The 13,772-nt window shown below is 52.7% G+C and overlaps 1 protein-coding gene across 1 annotated transcript in view; it reads left to right on the forward strand.

Annotated features, from left to right (window-relative positions):
* The window catches only part of JPH2 (junctophilin 2), a 31,647-nt gene that overhangs the window by 2,479 nt on the left and 15,396 nt on the right, over positions 1-13,772 (forward strand). Inside the window, exon 2 of the mRNA XM_054644581.2 lies at positions 5,380-6,163. Coding sequence (XP_054500556.1) covers positions 5,380-6,163 — 784 coding nt within the window. The remainder of the gene's footprint in view (positions 1-5,379; positions 6,164-13,772) is intronic.

Genomic DNA, 13,772 nt, shown 5'->3' on the forward strand with positions numbered 1-13,772 from the left:
TCTGCAGTCAAAGCCAGGGATCACCATCCAGCATCACATCTGAAGGACAGGAGTGGAATGGTCCCACTGACCTGCAAGACCTTTTCCTGATTTGTCTCCTCACCTGCACACAGCAACCACCTGCAAGATCCAGATGTGGCCAGACTGCTAATGGGACCTGTTCATGTTTGAATTTGAGGTTGCCAAGATAAACATCTGGAAAGGCTTTGGATATCTGCTGTCCCTGGAGTAGGGGACACGATTCCCAAGCCCCTTGGAAGCCAGCCACATGAGGAAAAGGGCTCTGGGAATGTGCAGCCCTTGCCAGGTCGTCAGAAACTTTAGGTCATGGTTGGACTGTCTGCAGATTTCAGGGAAATGTAGCTGATTCTGATGTTTTAAAATAGACCTTAACTTTTTATATATACATACATATATAGACATACATAAAAATTTACATTTCAAAATACACTTAAGATATAGGGCTGTCTGTGTCTGAATCTTGTGTCTGGCCAAGATTTAAAAAAAAAAGCCCAAATCTGGAGTGAAACTTTCTGAAATCCCATGTAGATTTTTGATGTCTAATAAGAACCAGGGTCATGGTACAGTTTAGCCCAGGCACTGTGTGAGTTATTTGCTTTTCTCCCCACTACCAAAAGCCCATTTTTGTGGGTGCTATGGGAGACTGATGGCTTTAAAGAGATTGAAATCAGACAAGGGGTTCAGAGCTGCTGGTGTGGCTGTGCAGATGCAGTGACATTCTGATACATCTCTTTGTGTATCCAAGCTGGATATACTCTGTGTGCTGCTGTCACCAGGGCAGAGCTCAGAGCCCTTTAGAGGGGCAGAATGCTCTGGCTGAAGCAGTGAGTGGGGCTGTGGAAGGCACAGCATAAAGGAACTCATTGTTCTGCAACATAAGCTATGAGTAAACATGTAGTTATTTGGCTTTGCCCAGTGAGTTTTGTCCATGCTGTGAGGAAGACCTCATTTTTTGGATGCTTTTGTGCATTTGACTGTGAGTCAAAACCCTGAGTCAAGTCTTACTGCAGAAAAACTGCTCACTGAATCATGCTGCATACCCATGGTCCAACCCAAAGCCTGTCTTTGCTGTACAAATAACTGCTTATATGTATGGAGGGGAAAAAACATCACTTGCAATCAGTGCAGCCTAAAACCAACTTATTTCTGATACTGCAATTTGTTCTCTAGGGTGCTAAGGAAAACAGTGGTGTCAATTAACCATGAGGGAACAATTAGACCAGTCAGTGATTGCAAGACCACAGAAGAGGAGAAAAGAAATGCAGCAGTGCTTTACTGGGGAGATGAAATGAGTGATAGGCAGCAGCACAACTCTTCCCTGTGGCAGGGCAAGTGCAGTGGAAAGGGGCCTGGGCCAGGACAGAAGGAGCATCCATGGGATTGTGGCTGGGAAAGGAGGAAAGGGGCCTGGGAGAGCCACCACGGTGCTGGCTTTTGTCTGCTGCCTCTGTAGCAAAGCTCCTGCCTGGCTGAGTGTGACCCGTGAATTAATATAGTCATATTAATTAATTAATATAGGAATTATATATTAATTATATAATATATTATTTATTGTTATTAATCTATTTATATATATATATATATATATGAATTTTTTTACCCCTCTATGTGGTTTTCTTTGCTTTTCTTCTCCAGCAGAACCCATCAGACACTACTGCTGGCACCAAAAGGCAGCACTCTGTTTTTGCTGGCCTGTCCTGCACATGGTGCTGTGCATCATTTAAATGTCCCTGGCCACTGACACTGAGTTCCACCCTGCCTGTCATCGCAGTATCTGGGTGACAGCAGGGGACTGTAGGGCAGGGAAGCGATTTGAGCTGTTTGCATTATTTACATGGTTGTTTGTATTATTTACATTCATCACTAATTATATGGGAGCCTTGAGACAGGCTGGGAAGGGGAAGTGTGTCATTGCTGGTGATGGGATGTTGCTGCTGGGCTGGAGGGCACTGGGAGCTGCAGCTTTTGCATTGGATGCAGTGTGCACTGTCTCTGTGCACTGTCCCATCCTGCTGCTGGGGTGAAGCAGGGGCTGCTCCCACCCCTTGGCAGTGTTTGGGGGTGAAGGCTGCAGGGATGTAATTTCTATTGATCCCAGAATTTAATCCTTCCCAACCTATGAAGTTACCCAGGCAGCATCACCTGCTTTTGGCTGGGGCTGTGCAGAGGTGATGAATTGTATTCCTGGGGGTTGCAGAGGAGCCAGTGGTTTTTGTATCAGGACAAATAAAAATGCGGCCAACAAAGCATGTTTGGGGCTCTGTCCCCCACTAATCACACCCTGATTAGATGAGGTGTCTGTCCCACTGCCCTGATGAATCACTAGGGCTGGGAGGCAGGGAAGTGAGCTCCTTTATCCTAAACAGAGATTTATTTGTTCCACATCCATTGCGTTTTAATTATTTTTACAGAACCTCAGACATGCATGAGCCGGTGGCAGGCTGGCTGACAGCTGTGTGTGCTGCCCCCTTGCCTGGGCAGTGTTGAATTTGGGGTGTGGTGGTGGCCTGGGGAGGTGCAGCCCTGCTGCAGGGGCATTTTGCAGGGCCCCATGTTCAGCGAGGTGCCTGCGCTGGGCCGTGTTGGCACGGCAGGGCTTGGCTGTGCTCACACCCTGCGTGCCCTGACGCACGGCCCGGCGCCTGCAGCCGCTCCCTACGGCCTCTGGCTCCTCTCCAGGGCTGCTTTATGGCCCTGCCCTGGCACAGAGCCTCAGCTGGGCAGGGAATGCAGCATGACAGGGACATGGCAGTGCCCGCTCGCCCCTGCCTTGGCTGGGCAGCGCTGTGTCAGTGCCCCGCGTTCATCCAGGCAGGCTTGGCAGCTCTGGTCACAGGGGCAGTGTTGGTGCTGTACAGGCTGAAATCAGGGAGCAGAGAGGAGCCTGCAGAGCTGGACCCTGCACTGAGGGTGGCACTCCATCCCTGCTCCCTGGAGACCCATTGTGCCGTGTGGCTTTCCCACCCAGCTGGCTCTGGTGCTGCTGTTGAGGGGGACAGAGGGGGATTTGCTGGAGGGCAGCAGCTGCTCTGACCTGACCCCTGAGGAGTGAGTGAACCCCCTTAACCTGCAAGATTTTCCAGAGTTCCTTTTCCAGGGAATTAACATGGAGGCATTACCAGCTGCAGCCTGATACGTGTGAAGTTGTTCCCATCCTAGGAGAAGGTCTCCAATGTCACCCTGATCGTGTGTCAGCCCTGCTCGCTGGCTGGGCCGCTGGGGTGGAGCACTGACCTCACCAGGGAGGGACATGGGGGCACTGTGGGATCTCTATAACTTCAGCTTGCACTAGGAAGACTCACCACCATTTTATGGAGAGGGATTTGGGAGCATGGTGAGGAACATACCCAGATGCCTGGGATCTCCAGTGATGGTCCTTGATTCCTGACTCGTGCCCAAACCCATGCTTATTTTTCCCTAGAAGAGCTTCAAACTCATCCAAGAAAATGGAAAATGGCCCCTTGCTCTGGCAGATGGCTCCCCGTGGCTGGCTGCAGCCTGCAAATGCCATGTACTACCTGAACCCCTACATTTTTGTAGGGGTTTACAGGAACCCCAACTGTTTACAGGAACCCCATAATCCCCCGTGTCACAGGGTGGGCAGGGGCTGGCTGGGGGCAGCTCACCCAGGGCAGCAGCTGCTGCTCACTCGGGCACTTCTTGTCTTTCCTGGCCCTCAGCACTGTAAGTTAACACTCCACAGGCAGGTCCAAAGAGGATTTCAACGAAACCTGAAGCTTGGGAGGAGAGATTATGCTGCAGAAGTGGCCTGGGAGACTGTAAAATATGCACTCCCACGATCGCCAAAGAAGGAACTGGATTTGCTCCTTGGGGAGCAGGGTCATCCCTGGGCTCAGTAATAGTGTCTGAGGGGGGAGATTAATGCCTGGAAGATGGGTCACCCCCTTCCATCTCAGCCCAGCCCTGGCTGAGCCTCCCCAGGACTGTGGGAGTGCCTGCTCTCCCAAAATCATGTGTGTTCTGGTGGGTCACTGCTTTTTGCAAACCAGGTTTAGGACAGATGGCTGTGAAAATACCCCCAGCACAGCTGACCCTTCGCTGACATGAAGCAGCACCTGGGAGAGTGGAGTGGCCTTTCCAAAGGTGTTTGTGCTGCCCCATCACTCTCTGCCTGTGCCCCAGGCTGAGGGAGCTGCTGGCAGCCTCTGTTCCACAGGGTGCTGCTCTAGGGTGGCCCATTCCAGGTCCTGTAATGCGAGGAGCAGAGTGGAATGTTGCCTTTGTTTTGGGTGGTTTGCTGGTTTCTGAGGCAACTGCATCTATAGACTGATGAGAGCCAGTCTGGGAAGATGGCTCATCCCATCCCATCCCATCCCATCCCATTCCATCCCATCCCATCCCATCCCATCCCATCCCATCCCATCCCACCCCAATCCACTGGGCTCAGGGGTGCTCTGACCTTCCCTGTGCTGGCATGGTGGATGCTGTGGGTGAAGGCTGCCCCACCCTGCCCTTCCCAGGAGTTCTTTTTGTGGGGCTTCTGATGCAGCTAATTTAAGTCTCTTGACATTCTAGTGAGAAAAGTCAGAGTGGGGGTCTCCACTCTGCTGGAGCCTGCAAATGTGCTCACCTTTGGGATCAGGGCATCTGGAAAGGAGCAGTAGTGTCCCAGTCCTTCAAGGACCACCTTGGGTCCTGTGCCCAAGGTGCAGCCCTGGCCATGGTGAACACAATCCTTTCTGTGTCTCTCATCATATGACACCATCTGCCCACTCGAGCTGGGTCTGAAGGAATGGGGTGGGGTGGTGCTTTCTGGGGTAGAGCTGAAGGAACCCTACACAGAGCTGCTTCTCTCCTCCCTTTTTTGCCCATCTCTTGCTTTGTGCAGTGTGGCACAAGCCTTGATCTTGGGAACTCAGAGAAGCCATAAGTCAGCACCAAGGAGATGTGGCTTCAGGCACCAGGGCAGTCAGTGGACATGTGGGATCCTGACTCAGGGGTCTAGAGGTGGTCCTGGCAGCCTGCAAGGGACAGCCTGCAGAACAGGCCGAAAGGGACTGTCACCAAGCCAAGGGCAGATGTGCCAGTGCACCTCACATGCCCACTGGGGCTGCTGCCACCCTCTGCAAGTCCAAACTCCACCCTGGGGGCTGCCTCCTGCTCCCTTCTCTGGATGAAAATCCAGATCCCGTGCAGTAAGTGGATCTGCAAAGTCCCTGTACAACCAGCTGCCACCTGCCAGCAGAGCCTCTTGCGCTGCTGTCCTCTGCTCCCTGGGCACTGATGCTTTGCATGCGGGTGAGCTTCAGTGAGCCGGGCTCAGCACAGCCCCACATCTCATCTCCCTCGGCCGTGCCAGGCCCGAGGCGCTTTCTCACGCTGTCTTGTCTCCCTCAGGCACGTACCAGGGCCAGTTCACCAACGGCATGCGGCACGGCTACGGCGTGCGCCAGAGCGTGCCCTACGGCATGGCCTCCGTGGTGCGCTCGCCGCTGCGCACCTCGCTGTCCTCCCTGCGCAGCGAGCACAGCAACGGCACCCTGCCCCAGCAGGACTCGCCCGCCGCCAACGCCGAGAGCCTGCCCCTCTCGCCCACCATCACCCGCGGCGGCTTCGCCCTCAGCCTCTACGCGGACGCCGAGGCCGCCAAGGCCAAGAAAGGCGGGCTCTTCCGCAGGGGCTCCTTGCTGGGCAAGCTGAAGAAGTCCGAGTCCAAGTCATCCCTGGCCAGCCAGAAGAGCCGCGTCAGCTTCCTCAAGAGCGAGAGCGGCATCAGCTCGGCCGCCAGCGATGCCACCTCCACCGTCAGCCTGGGCGAGGGCGCCGAGGGCGAGGAGTACACCCCCTTCGAGTCCGACATCGACGCCACCACCACGGAGACCTACATGGGCGAGTGGAAGAACGACAAACGCGCCGGCTTCGGCGTCAGCGAGCGCTCCAGCGGGCTCAAGTACGAGGGCGAGTGGCTGGACAACCTGCGGCACGGCTACGGCTGCACCACGCTGCCTGATGGCAAGAAGGAGGAGGGCAAGTACCGCCACAATGTCCTGGTCAAGGGCATGAAGAAGCGGGTGATACCCCTCAAGAGCACCAAGATCCGGCAGAAGGTGGACAGGAGTGTGGAGGGGGCTCAGAGAGCTGCAGCCATTGCCCGGCAGAAGTCGGAGATTGCGGCATCCAGGTGGGTGCTTGGAGCTCCAGCACGCAGGTTCCCGTGGGGATGGTCCCATCCCATGTGTTCGGGAGTTGTTCTTTTTCTCATCCCCTCTCCTGTCCCCCTGCAGCCCTGGTCCAGAGGGGAGGTGCTGGACAGCAGGGATTGTTACCAGCACTGGCACTCAGCAGGGTGGGGAGCATCCAGGCTGCTCCTTGATGCTGCTGTCAGAACCACTGGGCATTGATAGGGCAGCCTGAGAAACAGAGGGTTTGATGGTGACAAATGCAACAGGCTCATGAGCAGCCAGACAAACTGGGGCTGCAGCAGAACACAGCTTGGCCCTGGAGCCCCCAGTGTGGTGGCTCTGGGGGAAGTTTGTGGGAGGCATGAGGGTTGTCAGTTTTAGCAGCTGAGTGTAATTGCTCTGTGGAAGAGAGAGGAAATGAGTGGCTTCAGGGTCTGCCTGGAAAGGGCACGGGAAATTCTCCTCCTCCAGCTCACATCCCTGCCTGTGTCCGAGCTGTGTTGGCAGCACACTCCTTCTGCAGCATTCCTGCCAGTCTCAGAGCTGACCTGGCAGAGAACAGAGATCTGGGAGCCTTTGCTCCTTTCCTCTTCCTTGGGGAAATGTGGTTGTAACAGTGCTTGAGGTTTCACCTGACCTCACCATGAAAACCTCACCCTGCACAGGCTTTGCTCAGCTGCTGGGCAGTGGCTGTGACTCCATGGCCATCCTGTCTCACTCCTTTTAATTCCTGTTTAATTATCAGTTACTTCATTATCAACCAGAGGAGGGAAATAAGCAAGGAGGACACCTATTCCCAAACCCTTTGCCACTCCTTGGAGAAACCCCCACTTTACTCTCCTGGCAGACATTTCTTCTCCAAACTTTAGCAGGGAGCACGATTGATTTTTTTTTTTTAATCAAAACCCAGTTGCTTCAGGGACTGGTGGAGAAAACCCAGCAGGATTGCAAGTGAAGCTCCATGCAGGGCCAGCTAGGATAAAAATAACAGGCTGGGGTGGTGTGGGGCCCTGGATCCTTCTGGCAGGGCAGGCTCAGCCCAACACCAGCTTTGCCGTGCCCGGGAAGAGCGTGTGGCTGTGGTGTGAATAAGGAGGCTGGAGCTGCAAACACTGCTCCCCAAGAGCTTGGCTGGTTTACACAAACCTCTTTTTATTATACACTATTTACACTTTGGATCAAAAGCGGCTCTGCAGTGTTTTCAATCAGGGGCTGGAATGCGCCCGCTGCCCTGGCCAGGGACTGCATCCCTCCCCAGTGCAGCCAGGGAATAATTTCCTATTAAGGAAACCTTGGAGCTGGAGGAAATAAGACATGGAAGGAAGCTGGTTTCCTCCAGGGAGCCCTCAGCCAGCAGACCCTGCAGTAGTGTGGCTGCTGGGCAGGGAAGGGATTGTTGTGCTGGCTGGCAGTGTGGAACCCCAGTCCTGTTGCTGCAGCACAGCTTCCAGCTGAGGAGAGGGGAGTTCAGCCTGCCTGTCCTGTAAACTGTAACTCAGCATTGCCATCCGTGTTTATTCCTGGTGTATCTTGCTCAGGGCAGAGCTGCTCTCTCTACCTGTAAATCCAACTGCTGCTCTCCTCCCTTCTCCTTTCACCGCAGATTTGGGGTAGAGAGTAGATCTACATCATTTTTCCTGGAGAAAATCCTTAGTTTAAACCCCAGCTCTGCCACGACTTTTGCTTTGGCCTTGAACCTTGCCTCAATTTCCACACCCAGGGCAGAATAATTGCAGACAGATTGTGAAAATGGATTATTACAGTTTATAGAAGGTCTGCACTATCATTAGCATTGCCTGGGCTCATAACTGTGAGGTGGAGCTTTCTAGATGGAGCATTTGCATTTCTCCTCAGATAGCAGTGTGTCCCTTACCCAAAAAAATGCCTTTGAGGCTCCACCTATCCTTTCCTGGGGATGTGACATTTTATTTATTACTAGGCACTAATTATCAGGACACAGCAGGTGGGCTGTGTAAATTCCCAGCTACCTCTGCACACCTGTGCTGTTGTACATGGATGTTTGAGTTTCATTTGCTTGTGGCACTCGGGGGAGCCCCTTGCAGAACTAAACTGCTGTTGCATCCAGCCTCCTGCTGTCTAGGGGTGAAATGCCAGGGGAAGGTCAGATTTCTCCCTTTTGCACCATAAAAGGCTCTTTAGGGATAGAAATTCTGAGGAAAACAAGCCCAAGCACTGGAAGCTGCCCGGGCCAGTTGCACCGCAGGAATCCCAGGCACGTGCTGAGCCCTGGGGTGCATGGCTGGGGGCTGGCAGCAGCACTGGGGGGTGCCCTGCCTGGAGCTTTGGGCAGGGCAGCAGTGACAGCCAGGGACCATGGTCAGTGCAGTCACCAAAGCTCCCCTGCTCCAAGGGTGCTCTGCAGGCACCAGGCTGCTTCACAGCTCCTGTCCCAGTGAAACAGGAGTGTTCCAGCCAGGGCCATGGGCAGTGCCAGCTACTGCCTGTCCTGCAGCCTCTGCTGCCCTCTCAGTGCCCCTCCTGAATCCTCCTGGGTTGGCAATCCAGCTGCTCTCCCAGTTGTGCAAGAAGCTGAGGACATAATCTCACTGTCAGATGAGAGAACAGCTCTGTTTTTCATTATTTCAGTGGAAATCATTTGGCATGGTTTCCATCAGAGAGCAGCCCATCCAGGTCAGCCAGCTTCACCCCATGCACAGCCCATTGGTGCTGCTCAGATGTTGGGTATAAACCCTGGGCATGCTCCTCAGCAGCTCTGGGGATCAGCTGGAGGGATGGAGTTGATGGAAGCTGGAGTGTGAATTCTCACTCAGGAGAAAAGTCATCTTGGAATGCAGCCTCTCTGGCAGGCAAGGCTTTACTCCTGCCCAGGGGTAGCCAGGGATGGATGTGGGGTTAACACACCTAACACACACCATGAGGGTTCATTAGCCCTGCCCTGCACTGCTGGTGCTGCAGGATTTGTCCTGCTGTCATCCCAAGGGATTCCTGCCAGAGCTGGGGCCTGGCTGTTCCTGCAGTACCAGCTGAGGGCACCTGCTGTGTCACACCCTTCCCTTTCCCCCACTCCATCCTGACTGGGAACTCCTTTGAAAATAATTTGGGGTGGATGGGAAGCACAGGGAGAGCCTGGGATCACAGCTGGGGCTTCACATCCCAGGAGATGAAGTAGACAAACTGGCTGGAGGACTGTGAGGAGGGGACAGCTGCCACCAGGCCATGAGTGAGCTGGTTCAAAGCTGTGCTGAGGTGTGAAACAGCTGCCCTGCAGCTTTCTGGGCACATGGGCTGGTACAGAATAGGGTGCTCTGTACCCTGGGTACTTGATGCTCCTTGTGCCTGGGGAGCAATGTGTGTTTGCCTGTCATGTGGGGAGGATGGTCCACAGATTACAGGGAAAAGAAGCATGGAAATAGTTGGCTTTCATCTCTTCAGAACAGATTAAAATAAAATTAAATAAAATAAAGTAAGAGGAAGGGCAGGACTGTCTGCAGGGGAAACCTTTGATTTTTTGAAACCTTTGTGCTCAGTAGCTGGGCAGCTTTTACAGGGGCTTTCCTTCTTTCTGGTGCTTTTTAAGGACAAAATGAGTGTAAATACTGCAAATCCCACCTCTGTCCCATTGCAGCAGTATCTGACGTGGTCTGCTTCTGCACATGCTTGTGCTTCCCAGTGACTTGGACCAAAATCAATGGAGGGACTTGGCCATGTGTCCTGCAAGGCACGGGTCTGGCCAAGCTCTGAGATCCTTTGAAGAGTGCATGTCCTGGCAGGAACACCTCAGATACATCTGCTGGATGTCATGGGATAGTAGGAAAGCAAGATATTCGAGGCTGCAATGGCTGCTGTGCTTCACCAGTTTGTACTCAAGTGCTGGCCCTGTAGCCCCTCTGTGGTTTATACCTGGAGAGTACAACTACAAGTGAATACGTTTTGGATTTATTTTTGTTTTAATGTAATATCAGTAGATATCTGTAGGAATTTCTGTATTCTGTTCTGAAGTGTGGGGCATCAATTCCTGATTCAGTGGGTTTTGCTCGTTAGGGTGGGCCTGGGCTGTGTGGAAGCACAACTTTACATTGATGTGGCTTCCCTGCCAGCACATGGGCATGGCTCAGTGTGAGCTGTTGCCTGGTTTTGAAGCCTAAGTTGGTTTTCTATCCATACCCATGACTTTGGGGCACATCTTAGCTCTCCCTCCAAACAACAAGAGCCCTTGGCAGCTCCTGTATCACTTTCCAAGGCTCTTGTGCCTGGCTGCACTCCCAGCAGGGCTGTCTCCCTGCGCTCAGCATTTCCAGGCTGCGTGGCCGGGCAGAGCAAGCGTCTCCTTGGGGAACGTGGTGCAAATGACGTCCCAAAATCGCTGCAGTCAGCACAGGCTCCTGACTAAATAAGGGCAGGCAGAGCAGGGCTTTATCAGCGTGGCCTGAGTGTGACAGCTGAGAGCTGGGGCTGGGGCAGCCCACGCCGCTGGGGCTGGGCTGTGCGCTCCCACTCGGGGGTGCTTTATTTGGCACAGCTCTGCTCTTGTCCCCACTGCTCTCAGGGGTTTAGGCTGCTGGTGGGGGAAGTGGGCAACCAAAGGGATATCTTCCCCAGACACCTCTTTGGTGGGGAGTGCTGTGTGTCCAGTGCAGTGCTGGGCTGGTGGGCACAGTGGCCTTGGCGCTCCTGGGGCTGACAGCACAGCTCAGCTTCCCCTGAGGCCAGATTTCAGACCTGGGATTTTAGGTGTGTTGAATCAGACTTGGGGTTTGCTCTAAAAAAGCAAAAGGATTTTTTTAAAATGTGCTTTTAGCTAGAGGCACAGGCATTAGACACCTCAGGAGTTCAGCACATTCCCAGACCTTTAGGTCTAAAGCCAGAGGAGGGCAGGATGCTCATGGCCACCCTGTGAGAGTGGGCAGCAGCAGCAGCCATGGCTCAGGACAGCCCTGCCAGGACAGGAGGGAGCAACTGAGCCTCCTGTGCTCTCCCAGCCTCACAATCTCTGCTCCAGGACTCCACAGCTCTGTGTGAGGGGTGGCTGTGTAATTAGGAAGCAGCAGCAGGCAGGAAATGGGCAGAGCTTTTCCCAATTCCATGTGGGTTACTGGCTGCTGTTTGCCAGGGAGGGACACAAGAGTTGTGAGCAGCATTTCTGCAGACACCAAAGATCACAAATGTCACCCTGAGCTCTCATGGGGCTTAAATGACAAGTGCATGGAGGTTGCAGGGGGACCAAGGACCACCCCTCACTTCCCCATGGGCTGCAGTGGAAGGGTCACTTCTAGCAAGGTACAACCACAGCTGGAGGCAGTGGAGTGGCCTGAGCTGAGCACAGCTCCTTGATGCTGGGTATTCTGGCTGCTCCAGGAATTCTGATTGCCTCACAGCCCCCATAATGGGAATCTGCATCTTGGAACTTCCATGGACAGGGTTCAGAGAGTCAGTGGACAGGGAGAAGCAAGGGCAGCCACGTGGCTCCCTGCTACAGCTGAGTGCCAGGACACAGCATTGAGGGGACGCTCCTCAGTCCTGCTGTCCCAGTGAAGATGTTTCTCACAGAGCTTGGTGTGTTTATAAAGAGGATAATCCTGTTTCATCACCTTGCTTAATAGAAACCCAGTTGCTGGCATCTATTTCTGCACTAGCTGAAGCCCAGGGCTGGGACTCTCCTACTTTCTGTGTGGCACAGCAGTCTCCAGCACTGCAGAAATATTGCTGTTTTCAAACCTCTGCCTAATCCTCATTCCAGCTGTCCACTGGAGCAGTGCAGGCTGTAGGGTTTGAGTGAGCTCTTCTCTGTTCCTGATCTTGCAGCCATAGGGACAGCATGGCTGTCCTGTCTCACTCCTTTTAATTCCTGTTTAATTATCAGTTACTTCATTATCAACCAGAGGAGGGAAATAAGCAAGGAGGACACCTATTCCCAAACCCTTTGCCACTCCTTGGAGAAACCCCCACTTTACTCTCCTGGCAGACATTTCTTCTCCAAACTTTAGCGGGGAGCACGATTGATTTTTTTTTTAATCAAAACCCAGTTGCTTCAGGGACAGGTGGTGAAAACCAGAACTCTGGGGTGCAGAGCCAGGACCAGACACCCACCCCAGCTGCAGGACACCCACAGTGTGTCCCCCCACAAAGGGGGGCTGTGTGTGAGGCTTTGTGGGCCGGAGGGATTCAGTGTCACTGGGTGAGTGATGCTGTGATGCCTTCACCCCCTTCTTCCAGCCCTCTCCCAGAACAGCCTCATCCAGGCTGGCTGCAGCTCCAGCACTGACACATTTTTGGCCCACTGTGCTCCTTACAGGGGATGTGCTCTGATTCCAGAGGAGGGAGCATGGCTTTATCTGCTTTGCACCCACCTCACATGAATTTCCTCAGGCACTTTCATGCCTTATTAGGGTAAGAGGGAGCATGCATTTTCAGTAGCTCCAAGGAGGAGGCATCTGCTGGACAGCACACAGCTTTCTCCAGGGCTTCCTGGGTTATCAGGATTGGGGCAAGGGAGGCTCTGTCTTGCAGGGATCCCCTCAAGAGCAGCAGAGATGGGATGGCAGGATGTCAGCCCTAGGGATGGGTATAGTTCAGATAGTAAGCCAGGCAGGGAAAGTGGAATTAATGGGCTGTTCATTCTGACCTTGTGGGAAATCCTTATCTCAACAGCTTACAAACACAGAAAGGGAAAAATGAAGTGTGACTTTAATCTGCAAAAATGACTGTGGAAAATGATAGCATCTTGTTCAATTGATCTGCTGCTGCGTGGAACAAGAGGGCTCTGACTCCCATCCACATGCTTGCAGGGAGCTGGGCTTTGAAATCATTGAATTCAGCCATGCTTTGCTCAGAGATTATCCTCATTTCAGTGGAATGTGAAATAGCCTTATCTTGAAAAAGAAATAATATTTAAGTAACATGTCCAATTTAAATAGAAAGCCTGTGATGCAGAAACCCTCCTTTCTCCTGGAGGAGGGGCATCTTTTTCAGCTTATCCTGGTGCTGAGCCAGAGCCCTTTGGCTTTCTCAGTCCAAGTTTTTCAATTTTGCTCCTGCAAAGCCTCATGATTCTTCACTGAGGGCTGGCAGGGACCTGGGTGCTCTCAGCAGCCTTGGGTGCAGGTGCATGGGAGCTGCAGGCACTGAAGCCTGGGACGTGGGCTGGTGCCCTCCCAGCTCCATCTCTTCTTTTTCCTGTACCTCAGATCTGTGAACATCAACTCAAGAGACCTACAGGACTTGGAGAACTTTAAATTTTGATAAGTAATTGCGGTTTTGGGCAAATGCAATATTTTAAGATATACGCCCTTATTTCCTAAAAAAAAATTCACTTTTTTGGCTGGGAAAAAAACCCCACAAAACAGATACAGAAGTTTCTCACTCTTTTGGTTTGGATTACTGAAATCTGAAAAACATTTAATTTAGAAGTTGCTAAGATTTTGGTTGAAAAAAACAACAATCCTAAAGTGAAAACACAGACTTTCTGACCCATTTTAATGCTGGTGGATCCAGCAATCTGATAAAGCACACTCCTCTTATGGATGGAAAGGCTGAAGGACCCTGATTGCATATGTGCTGTAAAGATGTTTTGATGCACTAGTCACTGGGATAACCCAGCTCCTTTCATCTTGCAGTAATACCTAATTC

The sequence above is a fragment of the Agelaius phoeniceus genome, chromosome 17, assembly GCF_051311805.1.
Source record: "Agelaius phoeniceus isolate bAgePho1 chromosome 17, bAgePho1.hap1, whole genome shotgun sequence".
Classification (NCBI taxonomy): domain Eukaryota; kingdom Metazoa; phylum Chordata; class Aves; order Passeriformes; family Icteridae; genus Agelaius; species Agelaius phoeniceus.